Source organism: Heliconius melpomene, chromosome 4 (assembly GCF_056956725.1).
Source record: "Heliconius melpomene rosina isolate 202511_hmr_F chromosome 4, ASM5695672v1, whole genome shotgun sequence".
Lineage (NCBI taxonomy): Eukaryota > Metazoa > Arthropoda > Insecta > Lepidoptera > Nymphalidae > Heliconius > Heliconius melpomene.
The window spans coordinates 5165513-5186141 of NC_140392.1; the positions used below are offsets into that span (position 1 = coordinate 5165513).

Below are 20629 nucleotides of genomic sequence, written 5' to 3' on the forward strand. Positions count from 1 at the left end.
CGATTTAGCTATATATCTTACCTGAGTGAAGAAATGAAAATATTTTGGAATTGAATTCATAGCCACCGCGCTTGTAAACAAATTACGACTATAATTTACAATGAAAATCCATGAAAACGAAATCATTTGTTGTTTTTTTTATTTTAAATAATATTTATGATATTCACTATTTCTCATATTAGCAGAAAACCTTAATTGATAATTAAATCGCGTCATTTCTTTGAGTACTTTCGCCTGCTTTCGCAAAATTTGGTCGTTCATAAAATCTAATTGGAACGTGACTCGTTTATATATATCGTAAGGTTAGTCCTTTATCCCAGAATAATTACTTTGTAAGTGTTATGGGATTTGTGTTATTTATTTACCATCAGTTGTAATTTATTTGCTGTAATACGTAACTTGCGGCGTTGACTTCCACTATTCTACACGCAATGCTTCGTAAATTAAAATCCAAGTGGAGAACGGAGTGTCTTAACAGTAGGTTCCACTTGCCTATCCTGCTTTGTGCGGGATATAGCGTGCAGCTGAAAGAAAAAATATTGTAAGATTGCCAACTCAGGGGTTGGATTATTTTTGTTTCCAGAAATCAGGCAGAAGCGTAGTAGGTAATACTAGAGTCCCACTGACTCTTTTACATAAAAAGTAAATAGTGAAGGTGTATAAAAGTAATTTTACATGAAATTGGAACTTGTACTTATCGCATGTAGATATTAACTACGAATTTAAGCTGTGCTACGAAAGTTCTAATATTCTGAGTTTAAATGTCAGGCAACATTATAAATATGAAATTTTGATATGATTAAAACTTCATGACGTCGATTAAAAAGTTTTAAACAATTTATTGTGGAATACCGTTTTTAGATATTTATTACAATACTCTGGCAAATAATGATGTTATAAAATGTATGAGTATTTAGGGAACTATTATTTATGTATTTATATTTATAGTTTTTTTTATTATTTATATACAAACATATATTTAATTGAATTCATATATTTTATAGTACGTATTCGTACTGAACTTCTACCTCCTTGTCGATGGTATATAATAATTGTAACTGCTATAATGTAATATAATGCTTGCCACTCTATGAGCTTTTCATAAGTTCCTTTGTTTTACTTAGTATTTCTTTTCCAATTTGTATTTATTGTATTCTGTTCTATAATATATGTTTGTGGTTGACCCTGTTATACAGGTGGAATTGTGAGCACCACTTTAAATGAAACCACAGTTTTAACTCATGAAATGAAAAAAAAAATCCTACGTCCAAACTATTAGATTAGAGGTACCTTGATTATTTTTTTGAATTCTGGGTTTGAAATATTTTACCCTATATATAGTACACATCCTGTATACTGTACAGTAAAACCCACTCTGAAAATACCTTGCATCACAAGGATTACAAGTTAACACACTTGCATACAATATTATTTTAATATTGTTGTTTACTCCAAAGTAATATAAAGTTAAGTTTCTTCACATCAAACTTTTGAATTTGCTTCTGGCTTTGTTATTAAAGTGAAAAAAAAACTTTCACATCTCCCAAAAACGTCGCCAGTGAATGGAATTACTTTAAAATTTATTGTGTAATTCATATTTTTTATATAATTATATGTTTTGAACCTTTTAGAGAGTTAAAAAATCTTTGTACAATCTTTGAAAGAAGTAACTCGAACATTTTAATAACTTTTATAAAGTTTCTTTTCTAATACGCTTACTTCGGGCTTCAGCGTTGAAAGGCTTGCAATGAAATGAAATTAATTTATATTTAATACAGGTATTATTTGACTTTTACACTTCCCTACCTAACCGGTGTCGCTGTAAAGGTTAATAATATTAACGGCATTAACCTCGAAAAAACGAGGATCGGACCTGCAACCATCGTGTTTACATGATCTACACTCAAGCCTTAGCGCTCATTTGCGTTCTAAACCATATAACTCGTGATATAATCTACGATAAGAAGGATTTTCCTTAGAAAATATGCACTAATAATAATATAATAACGCCCAGCTATGAACACATGAATGAAGTTTATAGTCCTATAATAATTTAATGGCCCCTTTTGTCTAGTCTTTTATGATCCAATTTATTTCTTTTCTCACCAACACGTATATAGAATACTTAAATAGGAATTAAGCTTATATTATCGGTTTTTTTTATTACAGTGAGTACCTATAGATTAGCACAACTGTACAGCATACAGTTATTATACTATTTATTCCATTTAAATATAACTCTATTTGTGTAAATGTAATGTAACAAGGCAAAGCGCGGCATTAAGTTCCAACACTCACGCAATTCTTCGAGAATTCAGTGGGAATCTATTTATGTTAGTAAATAACGAATAAATTTTTAGTTTAGTTGTTGCTGCTTACTATTTTTAGTATAAAAAAAAATCAAATAGCTTTTGATATTACTGTATTTACCATATTTTATTTCATAACATTGCAAGCCTTTCAATACTGAAGCTGATGTAAGCATATTAGAAATAAAACTTGAGAAAAGTGGTTAAAATATTCGTGTAACTTCATCAAAAGATTTTCTAACTCTGTAAAAGGTTGCAAACGTATTATTATATAAAAATATTAAATATACAATATATTTTTAAGTATTTCAATTCATTAGAGACGTTTCTGGGAGATGTGAAAGTTTTTATTTTCAGTTTAATAACAAAGCCAAAAGTAAGTTCTGAACTTTGACGTGAAGAAACATAACTTTATATTACTTAGGAGTGGAGAATAATATTAAAATAATATTATTTGTATATGTGTTCGTATATTATTTGTAATCCGTATGACGTTAAGTATTTTTAGAGTGGTTTTTACTTACAGCTTTTGACAACTTTTTACTTTTGCTCTCTATAGGTAAAGGTAGCGAAATTGATAAATTAGAAATATTTTTTATTGCTGTTTTGAACTTAAATTTAAATTTTTATTTCTTCGCTCTGGTGTCGAGAAAAAGCGTGGCGTTGAATTCTACCATTCAATACGAAATGCCTCCAGAATTCGGTGGAAAGTGGGGAACGGAGTGCCCTAAACACTAGGTTCCCTCTGCGTACACATAGACACAATAAGGTAAAACAATATATATCCTATATAATATGAAAATATTTACTTAAAAACAAATGTTTCTTTTATTTTCTCAACCCCCACTTTACTAATCAAACATCACTACCACCGTGGTACCACAGCGACCTTTACATTAAATATTTGAATCTAAAAACAATTCAACAAACGTTTCAATACAAAATTTATCACAAATATCGATGTTCTACTACTACATATATTACAATGAAGGCATTCATCCTTAAGACTTATTGTACCATGTGTAGAGTCTGATATGGGAGAACGTGTTAAATGAACTGTGCGTTTCATTCTACGATAGTCAAGTAGGTGGTACGTGATACAAATATTTGTGTACTATTTAAAATATTTATGACAATTTTAATATTACTTACGTAAGGTTTGAAGGCTTAGTTCCTAAAAATACAAGTAATTTATTTATATCCTATATCTTATAAAACAAAGTCGCTTTTTGTGTCTGTCTGAACTTTCTAACTCTTCTTCTTCTAAACCACCCAACGGATTTGGATGCGGTATTCACCATTAGGTCGAGTATTTCTCAGGGAAGGTTTATATATAGTTTATTATTTGTACATTCTTATGTAAATTAACATAAATACGATAAATGTGTCTAAAGTCCTACCCGCTGAGACACTTTGGCGCATGCGCTGCTTTAATGGTAAATACTACATGAAAAAAATGTACTGGAGTATTGTTCCTCTTAATAAGATATACAAAAAAGTCCGCGATGGCATATTCGTATCTTTTAAGAATAACGTGTAGTGATCATATTTCTGTCTAAAAATAGTAATTTCAATATATTTTTTATTGTGAGGGATATTTTTCCATAATGGTATTAATCCTTATCCTTTAAAATACTTTATTAAATTTCTACGTTAAACGAAGATAAAATTTGTTTTTTAAACTATTTCGAAATTGCGAATAGTTTTAGAGAAAAACGCATTTAATTATTGACACATCACGCCGTTCACACATCAACTGTATTGAGTCAAGTTTCACTTATCCCTTACTCTCAGCATATAAATAAGTATATTAGTTACGTTGGCCATTTAATGTAGATCAAAACTGTCTTTTCTGTTTTTCATTTTAATAAGTACTTTAGAAGTTGTTACAATATCAAAAAATCCTTGCTGCGAAACGCGCCTCGCGACGTTATGCTTATACAAGCAAGTCCGCCGCGCCCGCCTGCCTTACACGCATCGGTGGTTCAGTGGTAGAATGCTCGCCTCCCACGCGGGCAGCCCGGGTTCAATTCCCGGCCGATGCATTCTATTTAATTTTCGTTACAGGCAGCCACGTAGTGCTTGCTTTTCATCAGGGACAGAATACCCTCTTCAGCATTAACCACAAGCTCGAAAAAAAAACCCGCCTGCCTTTATAGCAACGAAGATTTAGATGCGTTTGCACTAATTATATTGGATATAATAATTAATATATTGGATAATTCGAGTTGAATGTATAATTTAATGTCATTTAACTATCTAAAAATAGTAATTTAAATATATTTTAATAAGTACTTGAAAAGATTAGTAGCACAGATTTAAAATTACGGTACCTACTAAAAAATCCTTGCTGTGTAAAACAATTGGAAAATCCTTACTGAAACTACGAAAATGCGGGTTGCAGTAGGGTTTAATTAATTTTCACATTATCTTAAGTGCTTTGCAAACATACATTATATGAATAATCCAGTAGTAAAAGCGGGCGAAGCCGCAATAGGGTCGCTAGTTTATAATATAACGCTGAAAAGTTTAAAAATGTTAATTTTTTTGTGTGTCGTAGAAATTAAGATATAAATTTCAATAAATTAATAATTAATAAATGAATAAATTTCAATAAATAAATAAATAATCAGTTTACTCCTTGCAACATACAAACATAGAATATTAAATATATTTATCCTCCTTTGCTTCGCGCTGTCATGTAGTAAGTCTATATCCTGAGGAACTGAGGTAAAAAGTAATTTCCGTTCGGATACCTGTATCTGAAATCTTCTCAATTGGCATAAACGATTCGATCATCAAACGGTAGGAAGCTGACAGTTATTCATTTATAATATGCATCATCATCATCATCATCATCATCATCATCATCGTCAACCTGTCCTGTCGTATGGCTCCTAATATGCATTCAAATTATTTATTGCATATATACATATTTAAGAATTAAGATTATATCTAATTTAAAGTCTCATCTTTTGTAAAACCTTTACCAGAAAAATGGATTTAAATAAATCACCCTTAAAGGATCATAAATAATTAATTAACCAAACGACTTTGCAATACAATTTAAATTGTTAAGGCAAATGTCTTTTTTTTATTAGAGAGTATAATTATCCTTATTTCTTTTAAATGAAACTTAACTCTATACACGTAATGCTCAGTTGTACCTTCAAAGACTATTGTAATATCTTAAAATAGTACAAATATTCTTTAGGTATATATAAAACTAAATCAAATATTTTCATTTACTCGCTCGCGAAGCAAAGCTCGGCGTTCAGTTCCGCCACTTAGTTCGCAATAACTCCAGAATTTCGACTCAATTGGAACGGAGTGTTAAGACACTAGATTCCCAGGTTCCTTTTGCCTACCCTGCCGTGTGTCATACAGCATGTAGCAAAAAAAATATTATTATTAACTTTCATATTTAAATTTGTAGTTTGTGTTTATTTTTAATTTAATACTAACTTTATTGAATATATTTCAATAGGAATATGATATGAAGCGCGCTGATTCCAAACAAAAATATTCAGTTTGAAAATACATGAATATTGGAAATATTTTTTACTTTTCTTTATATTTTAACATATTAAATTAATGAGTATAATATTAATCTAGTTTTATTAATACGTGACCTATAAATTTATAATTTTCAACCCAATTTATAAAATTATTCAAATTGTTATAATATGTAGTTTAAACTTATAGAAAGGAAGTCGAAGGGAACCTAGTGTAAAGTATTGTATATCGAGCTTATCGAGATTATCTTCGCTCTATTAACATGGCGAACGCACGGCGTTAAGTTCCGCCACTCAACATGTAATACATCGAAAATTCCGAAAACTGTAAATTGTAATTTATCATAATAAATATTTATATAATAAAACACAAGTAAGCACCGACTGTATAACCAACCATTGTCTATTAATTTGAGACATTTTAGTAGGTACATTTTACGGTAAATCGTAATGGGTGAGATTTACGATACCAATAATCCTTTGTAGATCGTTTATTTATTTAACGAGTGTAACAGAGCTAGCTGTAATTAGCGATTTGATTTACTTATATAAAGTAATATATAGTATTTAATATATGGCGTTATAAACAATAACAGTCGCGCGGCGTTGAATTCCGCGCGAAATCAGGAGCGGAGTGTCTCGGTACTATGTTCTCTTTGCCTACCCGGCTAAATGCTGCTTACAGTAGTATCTAATAATATAATATCTTAAATAGTAATCAAATTCTTTGGCAAATTCAATTGCCATCCTAGTATCTATATACAGGTGGAAGAGGCAGCGCTTCTTTTACTGAAACTGCATATAGGGTAAAATATTTCAAACCCAGAATTTAAAAAAATAATCAAGGTATCTCAACGGTTTGGACGTAGGATTTTTTTTTCATTTCACGATTTTTATCCATATCTGTATTTCATGTGACGCACACATACGTATGCGACGTTGCCGCTTTGACAGGTAAGTGTGTGCGTGCCTATGTTATACTTTACAAATGGCGTTTTATTTTAAAACGATAATTTTATTATTTATTTTGTTTGAAAAAAAAAACTTTTTCATTTTTGAGAATTATTTTTTTTTCCGAATTATATTTTAGGCTTTTATACAGTAGTTAAAACTGTGGTTTCATTTAAAATGGCGCTGACAATTCCAGCCTGTATATAAAATCGAAGGGTCACTCACTCATCACGAAATCTCAGAAACTACATGTGCTAGGAATCTCAAATTTTGCATAGGAGTTATTTATAGGACATAGGTGCTCGCTAAGACTGAAATTTGCAATATTCGACTTCTAAGGGGTTGTTTTTGGGGTTAAAAGTTTGTATGAAATTTCGTTTGTGTGAAATTTCGCTAGAAGTCTCAAATTTTGCATGGACATCACTTATAGGACGTAGGTACTCATGGAGACAGAAATTAATAATAACGTAGTTCACGCAGGCGAAGCCGCGGGCGGGCCGGTAGTATTATTATAAAATGTATTCAGTTTATTATAAAATTTTCAGTAAAAGTCTTGCAAATAATTGTGTAATGTTTTGGCAGATGTTACATGAATAAGCTGTTGTGGTATTTTAAACTATGCTGGAAGCTGAAAGTGTTTAAAATACTCGTCGGTGGATGCAAATGATTCGTGTGCAAAATGCTTTCGTTTTAATTGTATTCGTTATTAGCAAGGTAAGCAGAATAAGTGTTAGGACTAATATTTATTAAGAAAAAATATATTTAAATATAACCTAATTTGGTATTGCCTAAATTCAAAAAGTCAGAAATAAATGAATGAATTGATTAATCATGAATTGATTGGCAGAAACAAATGCTAGACATTGCGGGGAAAATAAAAAAAAAACAGAAGCAGTAAAGGCGGAGGGACCTGGTGACTCCGTTCTCCATTTTCCACAGTTCTAGAGCCATTGTGTATTGAGTGGCGGAACCGCGTTTTGCCTCGATACCAAAGCGAAAAAATGAAAATCAAATAAATATTTAATTTCCTTGAGTGAAAATCGAACCCACAGCCTGTCGCGTTTACGTTCACACTTTGTGCCCCTCGGCCACGACTGGCCTCAACACAATGAGCGTGACTGCAGAAAAAATCTTAAGGGGATAATAATAACATCATTCTTTGAAACATTTCCATTCAACGTTTCTCGATTTACATAGCATTTTACATTTCAATTATTACCAATAATGTCTATTGAATGTTGAAAAGAAACTATACGGAAAGGAATATGATTTGCATAAGAATTTATTATTTAAAATATTCTAGCATTATTACAGTTTCTTTTTTTTTTTCATTGTATGAAGCATCTATTATTTTAAATATTGCTAGCGAAAGCCTCGTGGCCTCGCCTACTTTAGCTTACATATTACATTGAAGTCAAATTATACAAAATACTTTTCTTCTTCAAAATTGTATCCTACGTGTTATTCTGATATATAACCTATATTACTGTAAAGTTTCATCTAAATCTGTTCAGTAGTTTTAGATAGTATTAATCGTCATAAAATATGTGACAAAATTTGCAAGTTGCAAGCTTGTGCTCCAGAGCCATGACTGGCCTCATCATTGACGTTGTCGTTTTAAAAATTTTATAACATAAAATTAAAAGTCTTTTTCTAAAGACCATGTTGATTATAATTATATAATTAATCCAATTTTATAATCTTAGAAACTTCTAACCTCACAATTTCCAAGAAATAACATTATCTGATTTTGTTTCTTAAATACAAGTCGAAATAAGCTTCTAAAGGTAGATAATAATTGTTGTTCTCCTCAATACAGTACAGCCCCAGGCGTTTAGTAAAAATTAATTCAAACATGCCATTTCCTGCTTTCATTAGCCTTATCTTCGATTGGCTTTGTTATCGAGTTTTCTTTGTATTGATAATATTAATTAGTTCTTTTTTTATTGTTTACAAATTTATTAAATGATATAGTTATTAAAGAATCGTAAAAAAATTACAAGATGTCGTTTCAAGTAACGAAAATAGAATTGACACTTAGCGGTCATAGTGGTGCTATCGAACTCTCTTTGATTGTAAACGTGATGGTCGTGGGTTTGATTTTCATTTGGGACTATAAATTATTTTGATATAGTTGAGTTCTGCCACTTAATGTCTCAAGTTCAGATGAAAAATGGAGAACGGAGTGTCATGACAAGAAAGTTTCTATCCTACTACTGTAACGAGTAATTCGATTCAAAATTAAAAAATTAAAAATAATATGGACTTTTACTATTTATAAATGAACTTTTCTAAGAAATTATAACATTATTACGTTAATTGCGTAAAATTAACGTTTATTAAAAGAAATTATTCAATATTCATTATATTTCATTTGTATATATGTATGTGAGACTAATCTGTTAAAACAGAATAGCTGTGAGTTTTAATTAAATTAATGCCATATGTTTCCACTAAGTAAATTAAACGAGTAACGCGTCACACCTGTAGAGCTTTATGTATTAAGAATGATTTCTAATGTGGAAAGACATTTCAATTTCGTAAGTTAATAAGTTTATTTATTATCTATACTTTTAATATTATTAGTGTAAAAGAAGTTAGTGATACTTCTTTCACATTCATATGTGACAATGTCATCATTGACGTCTCTTAAAAACTAAAGAGAAAAATATATTTTAATATTTAATATTTAATTAATACGAACTGGTGAAACAATAGCTTTAAATGTTGTTTCTCTTTTCAGGTGAGTTTGTAATAGATTAAGGTTAAAGAATATTTGTAAAAGTGTGAACATTTATTTATGTAATAAACCTCTTTTCAGAGCAACTCAATTCTAGTTATAGTTTTACTGTTCACCCTAATATCCAAGGATAATTATAAAACACATTATAAAACAACATTTCTACAGCTGATTCCCAAGAATAATGGAAAAATTACAGTTCGAGTTCATGGTCAGGGCCAGTGAAGATGTGAAAACAAATATTATTTGTGTAACGTCAATTACCGATTTAAATGGCCGTACTTTTGAGTTCCCAGATAAATTACAACCCGCAAAATTACATGATGCAATCCTACACACACAAATCTTTCAAAAAGTGAAGGCTACATTACAAAAACGACATGACAAACGACAGGTGTGGATATCAGTGAGCCCAGAGACGAAGGCGGTTTATTGTGATGAAAATGGAAATATGCAATTCATGGGATATCTTTTAGAAGAGAAAGTAACCCAAAAATCTTCTACAGCAGGGATCTCTGAAGAATATCTAACAAGATTATTGGAAAGTTTCGCAGAAACGAAGAAAGAATCATCAAAACCTTTCAATGTGGGGAAAATGGCAGAAAGAATAGTGATAGAAAAATTCAGCAGTAAGATTGCTAATGTGTCCCAATGGATGTCTATCTTTGAAGCAGAATGCGCACGCGTAGGTATAGAAGAAGATGTCAAAAAAATTGAAATTTTTAGGCTGTTTTTAGAAGAATCCTGTAAAGACTGGTATAGTTCGATGCTTATTAAATATACAATAAATTCAGAATGGGCAATGTGGAAACAAAACTTTAATGACACATATGCAGATAAGAGTTGGTCACCAATCAGGTACGCAATGTTATTTAGATATAAACAGGGCTCATTACTCGAGTATGCATTAAAAAAAGAGAGACTACTGTTAGGAATAAATAAGTCCATGGATAAACAGATTCTTATTGATCTGATAGCCACTGGATTACCAAATTTCATTGCACATAAAATTGATAGAAGTAGTTTAAAGGAAACTCAAATCTTATTTAATAGTATAAGAAGTTTAGAGCACATGGTAAATAAAAAAACAACAGATAAAAAAATACCAGCTTCCAAAAGTATAAATGAAGAGAAAAATATAAAGTCAATGGCTAGTCCGTGTAAAATTTGTGAAAAAGAAAATAAAGGTACACGTTATCACCCTGAATCCCAATGTTGGTTTAAACAAAAAAATGGTGATAGAACAAGACAGGATCAGATAAGGAGTGTAAATAATTCAGAATTAGAGACAGAACTAAACGAAATTAATCCAAAAAACTAGTAGTGCCGCCATTAATAAAAATTAAATTACTAATTAATGACACTTTGGAAACATCAGGAATCTACGATTCTGGATCTAATGTGTCCTTAATAAATTCAAGGTTATTGGCTTTAAAGAAAATACATACTCATAATAAAAAAGCAGGTTTGAAAACAATTAATGGCGTAAAAAAATCTATAGGAATGGTAACTTTAAGACTAAAAATTTTTGAAATTGAAAAACAAGTTGATGTTTTTGTTATAGATGAAGAAAACTTCGACTATAATTTTCTACTTGGATTAGATTGTATACAAAAATTTAAATTAACTCAAAATGAGAATTTAGAAATCATACAAAATATCCATAGCAATGAAAAGACAGACTACATAAAAAACAAAGAGAGACAGCCTATGATCACAAAACAAATTCCTGGCAGCTCGGGTAGTGACATAGGAATAAATGAAAATGAAAAACAAGATTTAATTCAAGAATATGAAATTAACTTTAACGAAAATATATTGGTCGATGATTTTAATATTTCGGTAAATCATTTAGATCATAAAAAAAGATCAGAAATTGATCAATTGATATGCAAATATAATTCAATTTTCGCTAAAGACAAATATGATATAGGTACGGTAAAAGGTTACGAAGCACACATTGATCTCCTGATAGATAAGTACTGTAGTAAGAGACCATATAGATGCTCTATTGAGGATATGAAAGAAATTGAACATCAAGTATCAAAATTATTAGAAAATAATTTAATAGAGGAGTCATATAGCCCTTTTGCCGCTCCGGTAACTCTAGCATTTAAAAAAGAAGAAGGAAGGAGATCGCGGCTTTGTATAGACTTTCGGGAATTAAATAAAATTGTTATTCCTCAGTCGCAGCCTTTTCCCTTAATCGAGGATTTAATGGTCAAAACAAGGAAATGTAATTTTTTTTCAACATTTGATGTAAACTCAGCGTTCTGGTCCATACCTCTTAAAATTAAAGATAGACCAAAAACTGCATTTGTTACCCAGAATGCACACTATCAATGGACATGTCTACCTTTTGGCCTAAAAACTGCACCCGCCATTTTTCAGAGAATCTTGAGTACGATCATACGAAAGCATAAACTGTCAGATTTTACTGTCAATTACATAGATGATATTTTAGTATTTTCAGAAACGTTTGAGAAACACATAGAGCACTTATCTATGTTACTGGAAGCAATCCTAAAAGAAGGTTTTAAATTAAAATTCACGAAATGTTATTTTGCACAAGACTCTGTAAAATATTTAGGACACATAATCAAAAATAACACGGTGACTCCACTAAAAGATAATTTAATTGCTATAAAAGAATTTCCGATTCCAAAAACACAAAAAAACGTCCGACAATTTTTGGGAAAAATAAATTTCTATGGAAAGTATGTACCAAATATGTCAATAATTCTGGATCCATTACATAATTTATTAAGAAAAGGAGAAAAATTTGTTTGGTCTGATAACTGTCAAGAATCATTTGATACTATGAAAAAACTTCTATGTTCTAAACCAATTCTAGCCATCTTTGATCCAGACCTACCAATACATATTTATACAGATGCTAGCATACAAGGCATAGCAGCGATCTTAAAACAAATTCAACCCAACGGTGATGAAAAACCTTGTGCCTATTTTTCCAAAAAATTAAACAATTCCCAAAAACAGAAAAAAGCTATATATCTCGAGTGTTTGGCTGTAAAAGAAGCAGTTAAATACTGGCAACATTGGCTTATAGGAAAAACATTCACGGTTTTTACAGATCACAAACCTTTAGAAAACATGAATATAAAAGCCAGAACGGATGAGGAACTGGGAGACCTTACATTTTATTTGTCACAATTCAATTTTAAAATAACATATTCTCCGGGAAAATATAATGTAGAGGCAGATACTTTAAGCAGAAACCCAGTATTAGAACCATGTGAAAATGAAGAAAGTTGTTTAAAAGTCGTCAATTTTGTAAAAATGGAAGACATACAGCAAGATCAAAATAAAAACGAAGAAATAAAACAGAATATAAAAAAACTTATCTTTAAAAATAACATATATTATAAGAAAACCGGAAAACATGAAAAGATTATACTAAGCGAAGAGTTCAGTAAACATTTTATAAAACAAGTTCATCACTACTTCTGCCACTTAGGAAGACAACAAGTGGAAAACAAAATAACACCCTTTTATCAAGCTAAACATTTATTAGACAACATAAAAAGAATATGCGAAAACTGTGACGTTTGTATAAAAAATAAATCGAGAGGAGCATACAAGTTTGGACTAATGTCTCAGTTAGGACCTGCCACGTATCCGTTCGAAATAGTGTCTATAGATACCATAGGTGGATTCGGTGGTACGCGTTCAACCAAAGTGTATTTACATCTTTTAGTAGACCACTTTACTCGCTACGCCTACATTTTGACATCCAAAACTCAGAATGCAAACGACTTTATTAAACTAGTCCAAAAAGTAACACAAGATTATAAGATTGACTTGATTCTATCGGACCAATATCCGGGCATAAATTCAAAGGAATTTAAATATTTTTTAGAAAACGAAGGCATACCTATAGTATTCACTGCAGTAAATGCACCATTTTCTAATGGATTAAATGAACGGTTAAACCAGACATTGGTTAATAAAATTCGTTGTAAAATTAATGAAAGAAAAAATAAGATCGCTTGGACTACTATTGCTCATGAATGCACGGAAAGATACAACGAAACTGAACATAGTATAACAGGGTTCTCCCCAAAATATTTACTGCAAGGGAAAAATGTGGACATTCTACCAAAAGAACTGAAACAAAATGAAATACAGAATCATCATCTAATACGAGACCGAAAAATTGCCTTGGAAAATAGTATAAAATCACATGATTATAACAAACAAAGATTTGATAAACACAGAAGACATTGTGAATTAGAAGTCGGAGATTCAGTTTATGTTGAAAACGGAAATCGGATAAACCGAAAAAAACTGGATGAATTGAAAATTGGACCATATCAAATTATAGAGAAAATATCAAAATCAATTTACAAAGTAAACACGGGTCATAAAAAGTTACAGTCAAATCTTTTCCATATTACAAAACTTATTCCAGTAGGAATACATGATTAACCCCGGGGGGGGAGATGTAAAAGAAGTTAGTGATACTTCTTTCACATTCATATGTGACAATGTCATCATTGACGTCTCTTAAAAACTAAAGAGAAAAATATATTTTAATATTTAATATTTAATTAATACGAACTGGTGAAACAATAGCTTTAAATGTTGTTTCTCTTTTCAGGTGAGTTTGTAATAGATTAAGGTTAAAGAATATTTGTAAAAGTGTGAACATTTATTTATGTAATAAACCTCTTTTCAGAGCAACTCAATTCTAGTTATAGTTTTACTGTTCACCCTAATATCCAAGGATAATTATAAAACACATTATATTAGTATTAAAAATTTTAAAAAATCAGCACACGCTATATCCCGCATTCCCGTTATTAATATGGATATATATAATTTTCACATTAAGTGCTTTTCAATATAAATTGTATAATATCTAAAAATTGTATTTAACTATCAATATTTCTATCAAAATAAATATTAAGAAAATTTAGAATTAATTATGATTCCACTGTAACGACACAAATAAATATTTTCATTCTTTCTATTGCGAAACCAATCAAGGGGCTCTAATTGGCTCCAGTTCATCAGTGCTAATGGAAATGTTCACAGTTGTGGAAAATTGACAAGATTGTTCAGATTTCTGTTTATTTTAGAAGAAAAATGGAAAGCAAAATTAGTACGCCTACGTCAATATTTGTCTTAAGTAATATTTCATATTTCATTTATTAACAAACTTAAGTATAATACAATTATTGTAACATTTTTTTATTAATTTTTTATGTATACCGTAATAATAAAGTATAAAAAATTTATTAAGGGAGAGTCGAAATCGCCCACCGAGGGTTCCGTACCAATATCAGGACTATACGGGGACGCGAAGTTCAATTTAAAAAAATGACTTTTTCACTAATTTTGTATGAAACAATAATAATTTTTAAATTTCATTGTTTCATTGCGTTGTATGTTTCCGCTTCAGGAGACATTTCATAATTATAGGTTCCCGGGAAGTATCCTATAAGTTTTGATTACTACTAAAACTATCATACAATGTAGACTTAATTTTAATATGATAGTTCTGAGAGATGAGGTCAAAACTATGCAACAGTTTCGTTAGCAACTAAGTATATAACTATATACTTTAAAACAATTTAGGAATAATAATGTAAACAACTCGCTTCGGACGGATTTTAATATTAGCATTAAACGTTATATCTTAATTTCAACGTCGCTCTTCCCTTTAAATAGGGAAATATATGCAAAATTTTGTTTATTTCCGAATAATTAAGAAATCAAAATATTTGTGTACTACATATTTACAATCACTGAACGAAATTTCTACATATTAATAAATAAAATAAATAAAAATAAAATAAAAAGCCTTTTATTTCTTGCATCCTTAGTTGGTAGTTACATTTCATAGAATATAAATACAATTTATTCTGTTAGTTTTAGTTTTAGTTGTTTTTTAGCATATTATAGTTAGTAAATTTGTTAGTGCGTTTATTATCTAATCATATATTTATTATCTATTTATTTATTTATTTATTTATTTTTTCTTCCGTTTTTAGCTTTTTACATATTCTTTTTATGTTTTTATTCTACATATTATTTTTATGTTTTTATTCTACATATTATTTTTATGTTTTTACTATATTTGAAATGGATAAATTTAATGACATGCAATTATTACATATTTCTTAACTATACAGCCCAACTTTGTGGAAGATATCAAATTGGTAGAAAAAAAAACAATGAACGTTAGGTTCTTACTCTACTATTGAATTGTAATTGACGGATAAGGCGAAAAATTTCTCACGTGACAAACACTATGTAGGTTCGCCTATTCGATGAGATTGGCCACAGTGGTTTTTTGGGAGAGAGAGATTCCGGTGAGATTTCTCCGGAACCCACTGGATGCGGGAATTGTGGGGCCGATTGTCCATCAGAGGATATCACAAGGCACAATGATACGATCACTATGTCGGTGATTGGATTGCCCAAACCATTTCTTTGTATTAGTTATCTATTTAGTAGTCTATCGGGGCACGTCATGGGGCTGTGGCACAAATATGTGATTGTAAATGCGACAGGTTCTGGGTTCAATCCCCACTCAACGAAATGAAATATTTGTTTAAACTTATATTTTCATTTCTTTGCCCTGGTCGAGGCAAAACGCGGCGTTGAAATCAACCACTCATATAATGCCTCCAGAGTTCAGTGGAAAATAGGAAGTGTTTTAACACTAGGTTCCCTCTTCCTACCCTACTATATGTGGGGGATACAGCGTCAAGCTGATCATTTCTTATTAAAGTTTACATTAATGTTATAGTAGTACTATAGAATTCATGAAGTTATTATATTATGAGCCTGTGACACTTGATTGAAGCCCCAGGTGTAATATGAATGTCTGACGTCGAGTTGAATGCGCGATGTTGAGATTTCTAATTTACATGATTCGGGTAATTTACATATGATAATAAAATATTTAATTATTGCTTTTAGAATACGTAATTTGAAATGATTTTTGTAGGTAGATTAGCATTTATATATTTATATTTATTATTATTAATTGAGCTTTACGCTGTATTCTGCACATACCTGGGTAGGCAGAGGGAACCTGGGAACGTTGTATCTTAATATTACGTTCCCATGTTCCAGGTTAATATAAAAATATAATCATTTTCCACACTTAAATAAAAATAATAAAATATTTATAAACACACGCTCTTTCTCATTATGGAATATGCAAACGGCTTAATATAAAATATTCTTACTTTGATTGGCTACACTTTCATATTTCAGTAAAAGTAGTTTCAGTTAAAATTTCTCACAATTTATTTCAACATATTTCTAATTGTATCCTATTTATTAGTCAATTTAAAATAAACAAAGCTTGTAAATCATTAAAATATAGTTTTACCAGCTAGCAGGACAGGCAGAGAGACCGTAGTGTTAAACACACTAGTCCTCACTTTCCGCCGGATTCTGGAGGCGTTGCATGTCGACCGAAAAGTTGAAATATTTTATATCTACATCACGCTTTGGTAACGCGGCAAAGCGGGGGAAAAAAGTTTTATATAGTGTGGTTTATACCCTAAGCTACCCTATATATATATATATATATATATATATATATATATATATATATAAGAGTATATATATATATATATATATATATATATAGGGTAGCTTAGGGTACTATATATATATATATATATATATATAGCATACATTTCAATAATAAACAATTTCAATAACTTTTCCAATTAACAACTGTAACGTTTGAAATATATGTAAATTTTATGAAAAAAAATCTGAAATAAATGTAATATATATTATGCCTTTAATTAAAACGTTGTCGACTCCCCACTCGCAAAATATAAGCTCGTATGCAACGTTCATCATAATTAAGGAACCTCAATTGTGTGGTTTCTCTAGAGACCATTTTTATGTTAAAAATGTTGTAAAATGTGAACAATTTTAAGGTCCAATTATTAACTAGAGTATACTTTACATGATGAGAGTACAAAGTAACATTTATTAATAGTTATAAAAAAAAATCTGCTTCACGCTGTATCCCGCACACAGCAGGGTAGGCAGAGGGAACCTAGTGTTACGACACTCCGTTCCCCACTTTCTGCCAAATTCTGGAGGAGGACCACAGCGAACAAATGAAAATATAAACGTAAAAATAAGCATTTCTTTTCCTCGAGTGTACAACCGTCGCGTTACAATCACACCATTAATCACGGTTAATACATGTGTAATTTTATAATTATTATGTACCTATATACCTACTTCTTTTTTTGTAACCTTAAGCAGAATCCCGCATATTTGCTATGAGCAGGATACAGATAAGCAGATAGAAGGTTCTATCTGCTGTATCTCTGTTCCCAGGTGGGAACCTAGTGTTAAGACACTTACGTTCTCTACTTTTCACCGATTTCTGGATGCATAGCGTGCTAAATGGCGAAACTTAACGCCGCACGTTAACCTCACACCTCAAGCTAATTTCATACTAAAAAAAATATAAAAAACTACTATCTTATAAGCAAATTATTTGCTCACTCGCTTTTATAAGCTTCTCTTAGATTGCCCCAACGATCACAAAGACTTATAGTCTCTCCTCCGAGTATAGACTATCAAGAATAACGTTCTAATTTTAGTTACCTTTCGTGATATTTGCTTTCGCGTATTTTTAACATAGTGACTCACTTTTTGCTTTTTCTCAAAGTGCATCGCACTTGCAGTTGAAATAGATTCTGATTCGTATATCAGCTATGAATAAACTACCGGTTTAGTAGTGTTTCGTTGTGCCATTTCCGTATATAAAAAGTTTTAGAACTAAAATGTTTATGTTTGTATATTCAATTTAAGTTCAATTTTGGCGTAATAAAGTGTATTTAAAATAATTTTTATTATTTTTAATAAATAAATAAATAAAATATTGTGAAAATAAAATATTTTTCAACAAAATTATTTGAATCTTAATAATCTTTCAATCGAAGTCAGTCGTGGTGCATAGGCATAAAGTGTGGCTATACATTAGACAGGTTGTTGTTCGATTCCCAATCGAGGAAATTATATTTTTGATATTTTCAATAGAGAGATTTTAGGCAAAGGCAGGTTTGAGGCAAAGTGCTACTGCTACTCAACACACTATACCTTCAGAATTCGGCGAAAAATGGAGAATTGAGTGTTTTAACACTAGATTCCCTATGCCTACGCTAGGATGGTTAAGTTATACAGGCCAAATAACTTTATTTATTTGCGAAAACCATAAAATTCATTGCTTAATATAAAAAAAAGCGTATATCAGTGGAAAGTGACTTTGTTTTTCATTTTATGCTATGTAAGGATTAACTCTATTATAGTACAGAACGTTCATAGCATAAATTTTTTGATCGATTTAAAACAAAATCAATAATGAAAATAATATAAAACCCTACATAGATTAAACACAAAGCTTTTGAAATCTTAACAAGGGTTAATAAATAAATTAATAATTATAACAGCAAATAATATAAAGTTCAAAGATAATGAAGTTTCAGTTGAATTTTCAATTACTAATGTACGAGATAAATGTTCCTAGTCCCATTGTATAACTTTCTGAGCTTACGCAATTATAAACTTTCTATTTGGACTTAACTGGCGAACGAGAAATGTAATTTTTTTAATTTTATTATAATAGAAGATCTAATTATTTATAATTTTGTTAAAGTTTTATATACTGGTCACATTAGAGTTAAAAGCTACAATTTATCCTACTTTTAGATTGAGCAGGGAAAAATATTCCAATTTTAAAAATAAATAAACTTCACGCTGTATCCCGCACACAGCAGGGTAGGCAGAGGGAACCTAGTGTTAAGACACTCCGTTCCCCACTTTCTGCCGAATTCTGGAGACAGCGTGTTGAGAGGCAGAACTCAACGCCGCGCTTTGCCTCGACACTGGAACGAAGAAGTGGAAATATAAACGTAAATAAATATTTCACTTCTTCGAGTGGGGATCGAACCCACAACCGTCGTTACAGTCACACCCTTGTGCCGCTGCGTCACGATCTCCCCCCACTTCTTAAATAGTACAAAATTACCGTTTTATATATTTCACTATAGTGGAAAAAAACTTTCTGATAGTTTTCCATCTATTTAACTTTCTAAGTACAATTTGTAGTATTCTAGTTAAAGTGTAATAGACGCTGTTGACCTTTGAGTGTAAAATAAAACTCGAGAAAAAGTCTCTTCTATTAGAGTTAACATCAAAGAGGACTATAAAATAGTAACGACATTTCTTGTTGTAAAGTCGCGTGACATTGCTTGTGTGATTTTATTTTCTTTAGCTTCTAGCTGTAGCCACACATAGCACAGACCTCAAACCTCAAAAGAGACCTCAAAGTTAATCTAGTGGTAATAGATTCCGTTCCCATTCAGACGGTTCCGTTTCCCACTTTCCGTTGATTTCCTTGAATGGGAATCGAACTCTCTACCTGACGCGTTTACGCTGTGCCCCTGCAATGACTGACCTGGTGAATTCTATTTATTTATAAGAAAGAGAAATTTGTTGAATAAGCATTAGTAAAAATTACTTGCTATTGTATTAAATCTGCTCTGATATTAAATGCAACGTGCTTAGCAAGTTGTTTTAATTAACATACTAATTTCCATACTAAGGGGTACTTGACACCAATCTTGATAGCACTATACATCTTCTGTATTTGACGGCGTAAGCAAAGAGAATTTAGTGCTTTAAGCTTCTTGTTTTAACCCATTCATAACAGGGTAGAATAAGGTAGCCCAGTGTTAAATAAATTAATGGTGTGGTATCGTGGGACACCAGGTAGGAACGAAGTTCCTTCGGCTAATGTAGAATCGACAAAAATTGCAAAAAAAGTCGTTTTGCTGATTAGTTTTTATTTAAGTACAAGAAAGTATTTAGGAAATTCAGTATTTTAGGAAATAATAAATTACTTAAAATAAAAAAACATCTTAATTCAAATTATCAACTAAAAAAAGAAAGAGGGAGAAAGAGAAATGTATTATACACTACTCGTCTGTGTATGCGACTGTCGCGCCTGCGCACGTCTCATTTAACGGTTTTATTCCACGCATTTTTCTTACGGTTTCTATCACATTTTTTTCAGTTCGGTCACGCAGCGAAATCCCTAT

The 20629-nt window shown here is 30.8% G+C and overlaps 2 protein-coding genes and 1 non-coding gene across 11 annotated transcripts in view; all 3 read left to right on the forward strand.

Annotated features, from left to right (window-relative positions):
* SK (small conductance calcium-activated potassium channel) overlaps positions 1-20629 on the forward strand; it is a 187120-nt gene that overhangs the window by 44532 nt on the left and 121959 nt on the right. The window lies entirely within an intron of this gene.
* TRNAG-CCC (transfer RNA glycine (anticodon CCC)) lies at positions 4284-4354 on the forward strand. Its single transcript has one exon. It is a non-coding gene; the product is annotated as a tRNA-Gly (tRNA).
* Positions 9600-10845, forward strand: LOC146539521 (uncharacterized). Its single transcript, XM_085208421.1, has one exon. It carries the CDS (start codon positions 9700-9702, stop codon positions 10834-10836), a length of 1137 nt encoding a protein of 378 aa, XP_085064547.1. The 5' UTR covers positions 9600-9699; the 3' UTR covers positions 10837-10845.

Bases quoted from the DNA above. Each gene is read 5' to 3' on its own strand.
- LOC146539521 (XM_085208421.1), top strand. From the start codon at position 9,700: ATGGAAAAATTACAGTTCGAGTTCATGGTCAGGGCCAGTGAAGATGTG.